Here is a 15407-nt window from a genome sequence, read left to right as displayed (position 1 = left end):
AATTGCACACACAAAAAAAAAAATCTTTAAATTCAGCCCAAATCAGAAGGAAGTGAAAATAAACCAACCTGCCACGCTCACCACTTCCTCCAAGTGATCTCCGACCTGCAAGTCGTTGTATTTCTGGATGTAGTCTGTGAGGGACATATCCACATGAAACTTGTGTGGATAGGGGTCATCCTTGGTACCTTTCAGCTGTTGGATGGCTTGGGTCCTTATTTTATAATATTGCTGTGGAAAAAGAAACACTGCAAATAAAACACTGGAACAATAAAGTTTTAAGCAGGAAAAAAAATTAAATCTGACTCTGGTTACACAAAAGGAATAACGCACTACTAGTTGTACAAGTAAAATAGTGTGTTAGAGTGCTCCTGACGACATCTGGTGTGATGAAACGCGTTGAACAGGGTTAGGCACTGGAACGCCGATGGAATGCAGATAATAGTTTTTGCAGTGCTTGGGACATTTATTGCAGGCATTTTATTTGAGTTATGGGTTTACAAGCACCCACACTCACTCACTTGGGTTGAACTGGATGGACTGGTGTCTTTATTCAACCTTACCAACTATGTAACTAAGCACTTAGTTTGTAGATGCTTTAACTTTTGCGCAAACCGATCAATATATTGAGGTTTTTTTTTAATTGAAAATATGTAGCAGAATACATATTGGCCTAAATTTATTAAGATTTTTTTTTTTTTTTATTGGATATGTTTTATAGCAGAACGTACAAATTTTTTTTTTCAATATTGTCTGTTTTTGTTCATAGCGCAAAAAATAAAGAATTACAGTAAAACCTTGGTTTGAGAATAACTTGGTTTGAGAGCGTTTTGCAAGACCAGCAACATTTTTAAATAAATTCTGACTTGATATACAAGTAGCGTCATGTCACAACTGAGTAAAAAAAGAGAAGAGGCGCCGCTCAGTGCTGATTCACACGAGCAACACGACTTCAGCGCGACTTTCCAAGGCGACTTCAGCGCGACTTTAAGAAACTTACAAACGTGACTTCAAGTCGCCTCCAGGACAGGCGACTTTGGCTGTGGCCAATCACAGAATGATCAGCTCTCTGGAGGGAGGGGTTTGCCTGGTTAAACTAATTTCTTTTCCTGTAAAGTCGCTTCAATATAGATGGAGATCCGACTTGGAGGCGACTTCCATTGAATTCTATGGGTACAGGTCGCCTAGAAGTAGTACAGGAACCTTTTCTGAAGTCGGAGCGACTTCAGTAGTGTACATTAAGACGGCTCTCATTGACTATAATGCAATTCCCAATGACAAGCGACTTGAGGGCTGACAAGTCGGATCCCAAGTCGTTGTAGTGTGAACCGACCCTAAGTGTAGCAATGTGGTTACAGTTAATGAACGTACAACATTTAGCAACATATTGCTACACTTAGAGGCGCCCTCTCTTCTCTTTTATACTCTGGAGCTCCTGCTGGATTTTGCGTCTAATCCCCTTGTGGATGGACATTTTATGGTTACACAACCTGGTCACATTGCTATAATCTTTTTATGTTTTATATGGACTATAAACTGAACGAATCATTTGAGTTTACATTATTTCTTATGGGGAAATTCACTTTGATATACGAGTGCTTTGGATTACAAGCATGTTTCCGGAACGAATTATGCTCTCAATCTGAGGTTTTACTGTATCTGGGTACAGCGTTGCACAACCGCGCAACTGTCAGTTAAAGTAAAACAGTGCCGTATCGCAAAAAATGACCCTGTCATGAAGAGAGGGGGGGGGGGGTAAAATCTTCCTGGAGGTCAACTGGTTAAATTTCACTTTTGTTTTTAAAAGAGATCACGTTTCTGTTAGTGGGAGAGGCACGTTCCTCAAATTCTCCGTCTAACAGCAACTGATAAGGCCGCTTCTGGAAAATATAGGCAAACACTTTTTTTTTTTTTCTTATCATTTTAGATTATACAAGGTAGAGTTATCGTGAAAAATAAAGCAAAGAGTAAACCTCTGCTCTACCGCAATCAAATACAGAGCGAGTTGTGTGCGTGAGAATGTGTGGCAACAGCCTAAATTTGCTGCAAACACCCACCGTGTTCCCACTAGTAAGAGATATATATATATATATATAGATATATATCTCTCTCTCTCTCTCTCTCTCTCTCTCTCTCTCTCTATCTAACTATATATATATATATAGAGAGAGATATATATATATATACACACACACACACACATACATACACTATAATATATATATATATATATATATATATATATATATATATATATATATATACACACACACACACACACACACACACATATATATATATATACACACATAGATAGATAGATAGATAGATAGATAGATAGATAGATAGATAGATAGATAGATAGAGTGTTGCGCAGACTCACTTATATAGTGCATAACATAAATCTCAAAAGGAGAATTATACCCCCTCCAAAGGAAAAGGAAGATATTGAAGACTTACAAAAGAAGAAAAAACCCTCAATAGTCTAGTCCAGTGATGGCGAACCTTGGCACCTCAGATGTTTTGGAACTACATTTCCCATGATGCTCGACTACACTGCAGAGTGCATGAGCATCATGGGAAATGTGGTTCCAAAACATGTGGAGTGCCAACGTTCTCATCACTGGACTAGAGTTGGGGGGGAGGGAGACAGTGGAATATATCTAACTTCCCTGAGGGTAGAAGGATACCAGAATCCTGCACAGGATGGGATCTAGGATATTATGGAGAAAAAGACCATCAGAGAAAGACAACGTCAGAGGATGTTCAGAGATCACAAGACAGAGAATACAAAGGCTGAGCATTCACTGCTTTCTCCAGAGCACTGAGTGCAGGGAGCGCCCTACATAAAAAAAGGAAGTTTAAGCAGGACTTCACACAAAAGGGGAAGTTTCACATTCCTGTCTCCCTCCACCCCTCCTCACAACACACACCCCCCACCACCACGTGTGTGTGTGTGTGTATTTATATTCAGCTCCCTTTACTCTGATACCCCTAACTAAAATCTAGTGGAACCAATTGCCTTCAGAAGTCACGTAATCACCTAAATAGAATCCACCTGTGTGTCATTTAATCTCACTATAAATACAGCTGTTCTGTGAAGCCCTCAGAGATTTGTTAGAGAACCTTCATTAACAAACAGCATCATGAAGTCCAAGGAACACACCAGACAGGTCAGAGATAAAGTTGTGGAGAAGTATAAAGCAGGGTTAGGTTATAAAAAAAAATCTCCCAAGCTTTGAACATCTCACAGAGCTCTGTTCAATCCATCATCGGAAAATGGAAAGAATATGGGACAACTGCAAACCTACCAAGACATGGCCGTCCACCTAAACTGACCGTCCGGGCAAGGGAGAGCATTCATCAGAGAAGCTGGTCTCTCTGCATTCAGTTACATATATCAGTTTCACAGAGTTATACTATATGGTTCAGTGTGAAACTTGCCAGTGCCAACCAGTGCCCCCTGCCATCTGTACTGAGGACATCAAGTCTACAAAGACATGCTGGTAGGTTATTGGATCCTGTTTAAATTGGCCCTCGTATGTATGAATGTGAGTTAGGGGACCTTAGATTGTAAGCTCCTTGAGGGTAGGACTGATGTGAATGTACAATGTATATGTAAAGCGCTACGTAAATTGACGGCGCTATATAAGTACCTGAAATAAATAAATGATAAACGATAAATCAAGTGTGTGGTAGAGTGACAGGAGGAAGCAGTGGGGAGTGGAGTGGGAGAATTTATGAGATGAAGGGAAAAAAAAATTAAAAAAAAAAAAAAAAAAAAAAAAAAATATTAGCCGCAAAATCGGCTGCCCCGATTTCTAAATATCGGCATCGGCCAGAGAAAAACCCATATCAGTCGACCTCTACACAGTATATATAAAATAAATATGTTTTTAATCACAAATTATGTGAAAGGACTTCAGTTCCTCTTTACCAGGGATAAGGTTGGTGTTACTGGGAGCGGCACATTCTTTACATTTCTCGTCTAACAGCAGCTGATAAGGAGGTCCGTCTCCCCCCCCCCCCCCGCCACCCCGGGAAATAGAGATTAAAACCCAAATTCCACTTATTAAAAAGAAATAAATAAAAATGAAAGCAAAGCTGAAGTTCAGGGGGAGGGGCGGGCGGGCGTGGCGGTTGTGTCCCTACATGGGAAGGAAATAAGAAAAAACTTACATTGGGATCGAGGCTCTCCTCGTCCAGCTCCTCCGTCTTCTCTGCCGGCGTTTTCTCGCTTTGCTCTTTTTGTTTCACCTCTTTTCAGCAGCTTTTTTCTCGCCTTCAAACGTCTTTTCAGCTCACTGGAAAAAAAGAAAAAGAAAAAAAAAAAAAAAAAGAGATGCGAGTTAATGAGCGCTGTGTACCCTACTGCTGCTATAACAACCCATTTACTACTACAAAGTAAATTAAATCTGTAGATTCCATCGATCTTCCCCTCTGATTGGTTACTTAGTTATCACTTCCTGGTAGTAGCAATGCAGACAGACTCCACCCCCTTATTCCCACAATGCAGCGCTCCATCCTGATCATCCTATTGGCAGTTCACCGACTTACACCAAAGTTTGGAAAAGGCTCGCAGGGCGCTACGGAAACCTATTTCAAGTCAACCTGTAAACTTTTCAAAAATAAAACTCCCATCTAATGGCAGCCGTACACACTTCAATAAATGATTGATTTCATTTCCGATCGGTCTCTTCCAATTGGAATAATCAATCAATAGTAAACAACTCATTCAAATGCTATGCCAGAGACGGAGGATATACGGCGGCAGGATGGCTCTCCTGGGCAAATCTCTGTATATGTACAGCGGCTCCTTTAGTAGCCACAGCAGGCGACCGCGAGCGCCAGCTGCACGCCGGGGGGGGGGGGGGGGGATGGGGACGTGATTCGCGTAGCCAGCAGGCACGAGAGCCAGAACAGGGATGTGTATGTATGTAAACACAAAAATCCCTGTTCTGACAGGGGAGGAGAGACAGATCGTCTGTTCCTATTAAGCAAGAACCACGATCTGGCTCCTCCTCCAGTCAGTCCCCTCCCCCCTCACAGTTAGAAACACCTCCCTAGGGAACACTTAACCCCCTTGATCGCCCCCCTAGTGTTAACCCCTTCCCTACCAGTGACATTTATACAGTAATCAGTGCACTTTTATAGCGCTGATCGTATAAATGTCACTGGGTCCCCAAAAAAAGTGTCCGATGTGTCCGCCGCAATGTCACAGTCCTGCTTAAAAAAACGCTGATCGCTGCCGTTACAAGTTAAAAAAAAATAAATAAATGCCATAAATCTATCCCATAGTTTGTAGACGCTATAACTTTTGCGCAAAACAATATACGCTTATTGTGATTTTTTTTACCAAAAATATGTAGAAGAATATATATTGGACTAAACTGATGAAGAAATTTTTTTTTTATTAAAAAAAAAAAAAAAAAAAAAAAAAAAAGGAGGGGGATATTTATTATAGCAAAAAAAAATAATTTTTTTTCTTTTTCAAAATTTTTCGCTTTTATTTTTGTTTATAGCGCAAAAAATAAAAACTGCAGGAGGTGCTCAAATACCACCAAAAGAAATCTCTATTTGTGGGGGAAAAAAAAAGGACGTACATTTTATTTGGGTACAGCGTCGCACGACCGCGCAATTGTCAGTTAAAGCGACGCAGTGCCGAATCGCAAAAAAAAAATGGCCTGGTCATTAAGGGGGGTAAATCCTTCCGGGGCTGAAGTGGTTAAGAGACGATTGATTGTTACTAACAACTGTACCTTAGCAAATCGCATCTCAGCATCTGGTCCCGTTCACAGTAGTGCGACTTCTGATGCCACATGCGACACAAAGTCACATGACCAGTTAAGACACATTAATTTCCCTTCGTTTAAGTATTACACGATCCTAGTTTATTTTTCAGTGCCACTCTGATCTCATAGTTCTGAACCAGGCGATCGTCTGCTTACTGATACTGTAAGGTTGGATTCCGATTTCCGGGGACACGTTATGGTTTCTTTCATTATCTGACTATAAATCTAATGTTGTGAAACCTGGACTATGTCCTTTTCAAATGTTTTGTCTAGAGCTTTTGTTATCTGTATTTTATAACCATTGGCACAATAAAAACTTTTTCCGATTTAAAAAAAAAAAAAAAAAAAAAACCACATTCATTTCAATGGGTGCCGTCCTAAGGCTCCGTTCACACTAGTTGCAACTTCTGAGGCCCCATGCAACATAGAAAGTCACATGACAAGTCAGAAACACATTTAGTTCAATGAGTGCCACCCTAAAGGCTCCGTTCACATTAGTGCGACTTGTCATGCGACTTTGGACACAAAGATCCCATAACAAGCCACAGCCCATTGATTTCAATGGCACCCGTTCCAATCTTAGGTGACCTAAAAGTGCAACTGTTGATGCAACTTTCTTGCAACCCGAGTGCCAGAGAGTGTAAAGTCGCATGAACGCCACCCTCGGAGCTGCACTAGTGTGAACCGAACCTTAAAGCAGAGTTCCACCCAAAAGCGGAACTTCCGCTGTTCGGAATCCCCCCCTCCGGTGTCACATTTGGTACCTATCAGGGGGGAGCAGATACCTGTATAATCCAGGTATTTGCTCCCACTTCCGGGCATAGATAGCCTCAGGCTCCGCAGATATCTATACCATACCCAGCGCCTCCTCCATCCCCCCCCCCGCTGTCTTCTGGGAGACACACAGGTCCCAGAAGACAGCAGGGATCAGTGGGAACGAACAGTGCTTTTTTTTTTTAAATTAAATGCAAGCACTACGAAGCTGGAGTGGAAATGGGGCGGAGCATTGACAGCCGGTGTTCTATCGAGAAATAACCCACCCCCCCCATCGAAAAATGCCTCTGATGGGTATGCGCAGTAACCAACGTCACTCCAGCTGATATGGTGATCAGACGGAGCATGCGCAGATCGTAGGAGGCAGTATCCCGCGATCCGCTAAGCGCCGAAGGAGAATGTAATTGTCAGATTCTTCCTCGCTATTGTGGGGCGGGTTTTGTGGGTGTCTTAACCCCGCCCCTTACACACAGCCAAAACACGCCGTTTATCACACTGAACCCGCTGTGCAATACAGGCAAACCCCGCCCCTGCAACAGCGAGGCAGAATCTGACAAGGATATTCTCCCTCCGCTGTTTGCAAAGCGTCGGATAATGCCCCCGATGATGTGCGCACACGCGCTGACGTCACACCAGCTGCTCAACGTTTGTTATCGCGCATGCGCAGACCAATCGGAGGCATTTTTCGAAGGCGGGCATTTCTCGATAGAGCACCGGGGAAGTAAGGAATAAGGAAGCAGGCTTTCTTTTTATATCCTCCGCCCCCACACCCTCCCAGGACATACATACATACATATATGTGGCTCCCTGGGGGCGGGGCTCAAACTGCATCCATCTTTGATGCAGGTCAGAAAACGAATGACAGATTCTGGCCCAACACAGCTTTCTTCTGCTAAGGGGGTCCATTAGGCGTCGACCTTTTAGGAAAACAAATATGGAGCCCATTGATTGGAACCCGCTGGGGCTGAAACAGGAGATTCATGAAAAGAAAAAAAGAAGTTGGTGGGGCACAGAATACGGAGAAGCGCACCAACCTTTTTTTCCCATGAAGTGCCTGGCCAGTGCAGAGCGGAGAGGAGGAAGCGGGAAGGTGCTTGCCCAGGAGATTGTCCTGAAGTGCCCGCTGGGCCCAGACCGGGCACCTAGCCAGCCTGAGGAGCGCTCGAGACATCATAGGAAAAAAAACAGAAAACTCCCAAACCCGCAAACTGGCTTTACCACCTAGCGAGGAGACAACAAGGGAGAATTAGGAGTGGCAGCAAGATAAACATCTACTTTACGTTAAGAGGAATTTCTTTCCTTAAAGGGTCAGTTCATCTTTAACCAAAGCAACGGTCTGTGCAGGTAAGAGGCTCCTGTAAATAAAATCTGTGTAGCTCTGAATAAAGGTGAATAATGCCCTTGTTATATATAGGTGTATACCTCCCCAGTGTATACCTCCCCAGTGTATACCTCCCCAGCGTCTGATGAAAATACTCCCAGGACGTTGCTAGGATGTTGCTAGGTGAGGACCAGCAAATACTGTTCATCTCCACCATCACAGGAGTGAGCACTCAGGAGGATTAGGTAAGTATATTAGGGGTGCACCGAATAGTAATTTTGGTACCGAAAAAGAAGGATGCACTAGGCGAAAACCGAAACCGTTACTGAAAAATGAAAGTTTAAAAAAAATGTTTTATATTTTTATATATAAAATTGTATTATATACAACTTTTTAATTAATATCAGATACATCATACATTAATATGAATTTATTGTTGGCCAAAATTGGCACCTTTAGTGCAAGAAGGGTCAAGAAAAATGCAGTCTGCAGCCTCTAACCACCTCTTGCATCCTGTCCCCAGCCTCTAACCACCTCTTGTATCCTGTCCCCAGCCTCTAACCACCTCTTGTATCCTGTCCCCAGCCTCTAACCACCTCTTGTATCCTGTCCCCAGCCTCTAACCACCTCTTGTATCCTGTCCCCAGCCTCTAACCACCTCTTGTATCCTGTCCCCAGCCTCTAACCACCTCTTGTATCCTGTCCCCCAGCCTCTAACCACCTCTTGTATCCTGTCCCAGCCTCTAACCACCTCTTGTATCCTGTCCCCAGCCTCTAACCACCTCTTGTATCCTGTCCCCAGCCTCTAACCACCTCTTGTATCCTGTCCCCAGCCTCTAACCACCTCTTGTATCCTGTCCCCAGCCTCTAACCACCTCTTGTATCCTGTCCCCAGCCTCTAACCACCTCTTGTATCCTGTCCCCAGCCTCTAACCACCTCTTGTATCCTGTCCCCAGCCTCTAACCACCTCTTGTATCCTGTCCCCAGCCTCTAACCACCTCTTGTATCATGTCCCCAGCCTCTAACCACCTCTTGTATCATGTCCCCAGCCTCTAACCACCTCTTGTATCCTGTCCCCAGCCTCTAACCACCTCTTGTATCCTGTCCCCAGCCTCTAACCACCTCTTGTATCATGTCCCCAGCCTCTAACCACCTCTTGTATCATGTCCCCAGCCTCTAACCACCTCTTGTATCCTGTCCCCAGCTTCTAACCATCTCTTGAATCATGTCTGCAATCTCCTAAATTTAAACACACTGCTATGAGTATTAGCAAAATTTCCATTCCGTGCACCTCTAGCATATATGATACAGGAGATCAATGCAGCCTGCCAGTGCCCATCACATGCAGCCTGCCAGTGCCCATCACATGCAGCCTGCCAGTGCCCATCACATGCAGCCTGCCAGTGCCCGCATCAGCAGCGACCTTCATGTGTCACGGAGCTGGATTTGAATTGCCCCGACCGCAGTAACAATGTCTCGTGATTGGATCAGTGTGCCATCTATCACAGGAAGCGGAACATTGTTACTGCGGCCCGGACAATTCAGCTCCGTGAAACACGGAGATCGCAGCGAGGGGAGGAGGAGAGGACTGGGCATGCCAGGATGACACTCCAGCAATGGGTGGCACCCCGGGGTGGACCACGTTCCGTTTCGGTATCGGCTGTTTTTTTTAATTCAGCTGAATGAAAAAACAGTTTTCAGACGGTCATTTTCGCCGGCCGAAATTTCGGTGCACTTCTAAAGTATATCTCCCATCATCTCCCCCCCCAAGCAAGATAAAAGCAATTAACCCGATCAGTGCCAGTACAGCCCAACTGCAGCCTCCACTGCCCTGCGCTCAGCTTTAAAGTGGTTGTAAACCTCAGACATGAAATAAGAACAAAGAATATCTCTCTATAGCACATATGTCAAACACAAGGCCTGTGGGCTGAAGGCGGCCCTCCAGGCCATTTCTCATGTGGCCCTCACGCATCTCCTGCAGGAAAAACGGCTCCCCTGCAGTCTTAGTGTGAAAACCCGAGTGCTTTCACATTGGGGGCGCTGCGCTGGCAGGACGTCAAAAAAAAAAAAAAAAAGTCCTGCAAGCAGCATCTTTGGGGCGCTCCTAAAGCACCCCCCGCCCATTGAAATTGAATGGGCAGCGCCACCAAAGCGCCTCAAGCAGTGGTGCTTCGCGGGCGCTTTTAACCCTTTCCTTGGCTGCTAGCGTGGGGGGGGGGGGTTAAAAGCGCCTCTAAAATGATGGTAGAGCGCCGCTAAAATTAGCGGCACTTTACCGATAATGCGGTCGTGCCTGTGAAAGGGCTCTTAGGCTGCTTTCACACTGGGGCGGTGCTCCGTTAGCGGTAAAGCACCGCTAGTTTTAGCGACGATTTTCGTCCTCTAGCAGAGGGGCTTTTAACCCCCAAGAAGGGGTTAAAAGCACCCATGTCGCTTCGGAAGCGCTGCCCATTCATTCCGGTGTAGGAGAGCCCTCTATACACCCCTCCTACAGCGATCCAAAGACGCTGCTTGTAGGACATTTTTTCCCGTCCCGCAGGCGCACCGCCCCCGGGGGGGGGTGAAATCGCTCGGGTCCTCGCACTGGGGAGACGGGAGAGGCGCTTTTCAGGCCCTATTTTTAGCGCCAAAATGCCTGAAAACTGCCTCAGTGTGAAAAGGGATCATATAGAAACACACAAAGCTAACAAATCGGAAGTGAAAGTAAAGCGGTCACCGGACTGTCAGATGATGGGGAAGGGAGAGGGGGGGGGGGAGGGGTTACAAAATCCTCAGATGACTCAACCCGAGACTTTCAACTGCTACTAAATGCAACACTTTTTTTTTCTCTCCCATGTTGAACAGGGAGGGTCCGGCTCCTTCCAGACCTATGAGACCTAAAAAGTCACAGCGACTTTGAAGCGGTTTCTGCACTACTTTGATGCGTTCTTAAAAGCGAAGCTCCAGGGCGTTTACATGCGTTTCGCTTCAGGTGACAAAACGCTCAGATGTGAACAGGCGTCGTTAAAATGAATGGGGGGGGGGGGGGGGGGGTTTGCTTGTTGGGCTCTTTTCAGACTTTTTTTTTCCGGGCGTTTTAGGAGCTGAAAAGGCTCAAGTGTGAAGAGAGAGAGAGAGAGAGAGAGAGAAGAGAGAGAGAGAGAGAGAGAGAAGAGAGAGAGAGAGAGAGAAGAGAGAGAAGAGAGAGAAGAGAGAGAAGAGAGAGAGAAGAGAGAGAAGAGAGAGAGAAGAGAGAGAAGAGAGAGAGAGAAGAGAGAGAGAGAAGAGAGAGAGAGAAGAGAGAGAGAGAGAACAGAGAGAGAGAGAACGAGAGAGAGAGAGAGAGAGAGAGAGAGAGAGAAGGAACGAGAGAGAGAGAGAAGGAACGAGAGAGAGAGAGAGGAGAACGAGAGAGAGAGAGAGAGAGAGAAGGAACGAGAGAGAGAGAGAGAGAGAAGGAACGAGAGAGAGAGAGAGAGAAGGAACGAGAGAGAGAGAGAGAGAAGGAACGAGAGAGAGAGAGAGAGAAGGAACGAGAGAGAGAGAGAGAGAACGAGAGAGAGAGAGAGAGAACGAGAGAGAGAGAGAGAGAGAGAACGAGAGAGAGAGAGAAGGAACGAGGAGAGAGAGAGAGAGAAGGAACGAGAGAGAGAGAGAGAGAAGGAACGAGAGAGAGAGAGAGAGAACGAGAGAGAGAGAGAGAGAACGAGAGAGAGAGAGAGAGAACGAGAGAGAGAGAGAGAGAGAACGGAGAGAGAGAGAGAGAGAACGAGAGAGAGAGAAGGAACGAGAGAGAGAGAAGGAACGAGAGAGAGAGAGAGAGAGAGAGAGAGAGAAGGAACGAGAGAGAGAGAGAGAGAGAGAGAGAGAGAGAGAGAGAGAGAGAGAGAGAGATCTGTCAATGTAAACAGACAGATCCCCGTCCTGTTCTGGGAGAGGAGAGACTCACACTGATCAGGAACAGCGATCTCTCTCCTCCTCCAGGCAGTCCCCTCCCCCCCTCCACAGTTAGAAACACCTCCCCAGGGAACACACTTAACCCCTTGATCGCCCCTCTAGTGTTAACCCCCTTCCCTGCCAGTGACATTTATACAGTGATCGGTGGCTATTTTAGCTCTGATCGCTCTATAAATGTCACTGGTCCCAAAAAAAAAAAAAAAAAAAAAAAAGTAACGCAGTCCCGCTAAAAATCACAGATCTCCGCCATTACTAGTAAAAAAAAATAAATATGCCATAAATCTATCCCATAGTTTGTAGACGTGATAACTTTTGCGCAAACCAATCAATATACGCTTATTGCGATTTTTTTTTTATACCTATATACCTTTTTTATATGTAGAATATATATCGGCCTAAACTGATGAAGAAATTTGTTTTTTTGGGTTTTTTTTTTTTTTAAGTTTTTTGGGATATTTTATATATATATATATATATATATATATATATATATATATATATATATATATATAAAATATCCAAAAAACTTAAAAAAAAAAAAAAAACCAAAAAAACAAATTTCTTCATCAGTTTAGGGCCGATATATATTCTACATATAAAAAAGGTATATAGGTATAAAAAAAAAAAAATAAAGTTAACGTCCTCCCCCCCCCCCCCACAAATAGAGCTTTCTTTTGGTGAAAAGAAAGCTCTATTTGTGGGGGGGGGGGGGGGGACGTTAACTTTATTTGGGCACGTCCGCACGATTGTCAGTTGAAGTGCCATATCGCATAAAATGGCCTGGTCATTAAGGTGGGGTAAATCCTTTCTGGGGCTGAACTGGATAAAGAGAGGGTTATAACCCCCACCTTCTTTTTTTTTTTTCTATGTCCCCAGTGTGGAGATTTCCCTTCACTTCCTGTCCCATAACCAAAACAGGAAGTGATAAGAAATCCCTCCAAAGTGGAGGGGGGGGGGGTCTCAGAACTAATGTCCCCATTGGAAGATTTCCCCTCATTTCCTGTTCTGGGGACAACTCAAAATTTCGGATTTTTTTTTTTTACTTTCACTTTTGATAGCAGTAAACAGAACACAATGAGAGGATGAATCTCCCTAATGTGGGACACAGGCAGCAATAAAAACCTGACAGGGGGTTTAATCCCTCTCCAAAACTAAACCTTAAAAGTATTTTTAGTTCTCTCCGATCTCCGGTGAGGATTTCATGTTCTGGACTCATCCAGAGTCCTTTCTATCCCATTCCAGCTCCCTCCAGACTCACAGGCTGCAGTTACATCAGCCGGTCCCCGCACTGCTGGGAGTTGTAGTTCCCGGTCAGCCCGCGGCCCATTCACCCAGACCAGCTGACACTCCTCAGGAGACTACAACTCCCACAATGCCTCACTCCCCCAGTCCCGCTTAATGGAAGCGGCTACAGCCCACATGTCCGGGCACACAGCCCGCTCCTCCCCCTCCTCACTGGCCCCGTATGCTCTCCGCTCTCCGGGAAGGAGCCGCAGCTCGGAGGTCCGCTCACTTTTTGCTGAGTTTGGTATCGCCGTCCGCGGGAGCCGCAGCCTGGACGTCCGCCATGATCCACAGTGCAGGAGGGAGAGAGAGGAAGAGAATGATAGAAGGCACTTCCGGCTGTCAGGAGGAACTCTCTAATATCGACTTCCGCCCACCCCCCTTTTTTTTTTCTGTCCGGGGCGGGGCTGCGTGACGTAGAAGCCCAGGATTGGCTCTTTGTAGTTGAGGCTGCAATAAAGTTTAGTTGCTATGGTTACAGTGGAGTCTACACAGGATGATACCATATTTACATTTTATGTCACTATGATTTCATCATCCTGTTATTTACAACCAGTCCACATTCCTGAAAGAAACAGAGAAATAGAGACGGAGAGTAGGGATGAGCTTCGAGTCGAACATCGGCTGTTCGCAGTCCTGCCCCAGGGGACATGGATCAATGCAAAAAAAAGTTTTAAAACGGCCGTTTTTTCAGGAGCAGTGATTTTAATAATGCTTAAAGTGAAACAATAAAAGTGTAATATCCCTTTACATTTCGTACCTGGGGGGTGTCTATAGTATGCCTGTAAAGGGGCGCATGTTTCCCGTGTTTAGAACAGTCTGACAGCAAAATGACATTTCAAAGGAAAAAAAGTCATTTAAAACTACTCGCGGCTATATGAATTGTCGGTCCGACCATACACATGAAAGTTCATTGGTAAAAACGGCATGGGAATTCCCCACAGGGGAACCCCGAACCAGAATTTAAAAAAAAATGGTGTGGGGGTCCCCCTAAATTCCATACCAGGCCCTTCAGGTCTGGTATGGATATTAAGGGGAACCCCGCACCAAAAAAAAAAAAAAAGGCGTGGGGGTCCCCCTCAAAATCCATACCAGACCTGAAGGGGAACCCCGCGCCAAAATTTTTTAAAAATTGGGTGGGGTCCCCCTAAAAATCCATACCAGACCCTTATCCGAGCACGCAACCTGGCAGGCCACAGGAAAAGAGGGGGCGGACAAGAGAGTGCCCCCCGAACCGTACCAGGCCACATGCCCTCAACATTGGGAGGGTGCTTTGGGGGGTCCCCCCCAAAGCACCTTGTCCCCATGTTGATGAGGACAAGGGCCTCATCCCCACAACCCTTGCCCGGTGGTTGTGGGGGGTCTGTGGGCGGGGGGGCTTATCGGAATCTGGAAGCCCCCTTTAACAAGGGGACCCCCAGATCCCGCCCCCCCACATGTGAAATGGTAGGGGGGTATAAAAGTACCCCTACCATTTCACAAAAAAAGTGTCAAAAATGTTAAAAATGACAAGAGACAGTTTTTGCTTCTTCTTTCTTCTATCTTCTATCTTCCTTCGGTTACTTCCTCCATCTTCTTCTTCTTCTTCCTCCGATCCTCTGCTTCTTGCTCCGGTGTTCTCGTCCAGCATCTTCCTCCGCGGCGTCTTCTTCCCTTCTTCGTGCTCGGGCAGCTCCGCATCCATGATGGGAGGCTCCCGCTGTGTGACGCTTCTCGTCTTCTGACGGTTCTTAAATAATGGAGGGCGGGGCCACCCTGTGACCCCGCCCCCCTCTGACGCACGGGGACTTCCCTGAGGCTTTCCCCGTGACGTCAGAAGGGGGCGGGATCACCCGGTGACCCCGCCCCCTCTGACGTCACGGCAATGCCCCTGTTGAAGACCCTCTTGGTCGAAACGTGTCGGGCGATCTCCCCTTCCTTACCCTGCTTAGATTTTATTTTAATTGTGATCACTTTTATCCATTTTCTGTATGGTATTTTTAGAAATAAAAATCCCTGGTTTACCTGCACTATGCAGAAGCTTTTTATTTTTTATTTGCATATTATCCCGATGCAAGAAACTGCCTTCCAGTAGCCCTACTTCCATCACGGGGTCTGGATCAAATCTGTCCCCGGCTTCTCCTTGGAACACATCCTTGAGGTCTATTGGCTGATATCCAGTTGGCGGCCCTTCCTGATGTTTCTTCACCCCTCCAGAGAAGTCGAGAAGTGAGACAGAGGTTCCACCGTTCCGGATATCGTTTTCCAGCCTAGGTTTGGCTCCATGCACCATTGACTCCATGTCATACGACAGTGGAGT

The 15407-nt window shown here is 45.6% G+C and overlaps 1 protein-coding gene across 2 annotated transcripts in view; it reads right to left on the bottom strand.

The window, feature by feature from the left end:
* KARS1 (lysyl-tRNA synthetase 1) overlaps positions 1–13478 on the bottom strand; it is a 54225-nt gene extending 40747 nt beyond the window's left edge. The window contains exons 1-3 of one of the 2 annotated variants that reach the window (XM_073605893.1): positions 13338–13478; positions 4180–4304; positions 69–231 (exon numbers count right to left, since the gene is read on the bottom strand). In XM_073605893.1, the coding sequence (XP_073461994.1) occupies positions 69–147 (79 nt within the window). In that variant the 5' untranslated portion in view covers positions 148–231; positions 4180–4304; positions 13338–13478. Of the gene's footprint in view, positions 1–68; positions 232–4179; positions 4305–7600; positions 7710–13337 lie in introns of those variants that run through there. The other variant, XM_073605894.1, reaches the window with a different exon arrangement.
* Between the last annotated feature and the right edge of the window lie 1929 nt (positions 13479–15407).

Source organism: Aquarana catesbeiana, linkage group LG11 (assembly GCF_042186555.1).
Source record: "Aquarana catesbeiana isolate 2022-GZ linkage group LG11, ASM4218655v1, whole genome shotgun sequence".
In the NCBI taxonomy this organism is placed as follows: Eukaryota; Metazoa; Chordata; class Amphibia; order Anura; family Ranidae; genus Aquarana; species Aquarana catesbeiana.
The sequence above is the reverse complement of the archived record's forward strand: the minus strand, read 5'-3'. Positions and strand labels throughout refer to the sequence as shown.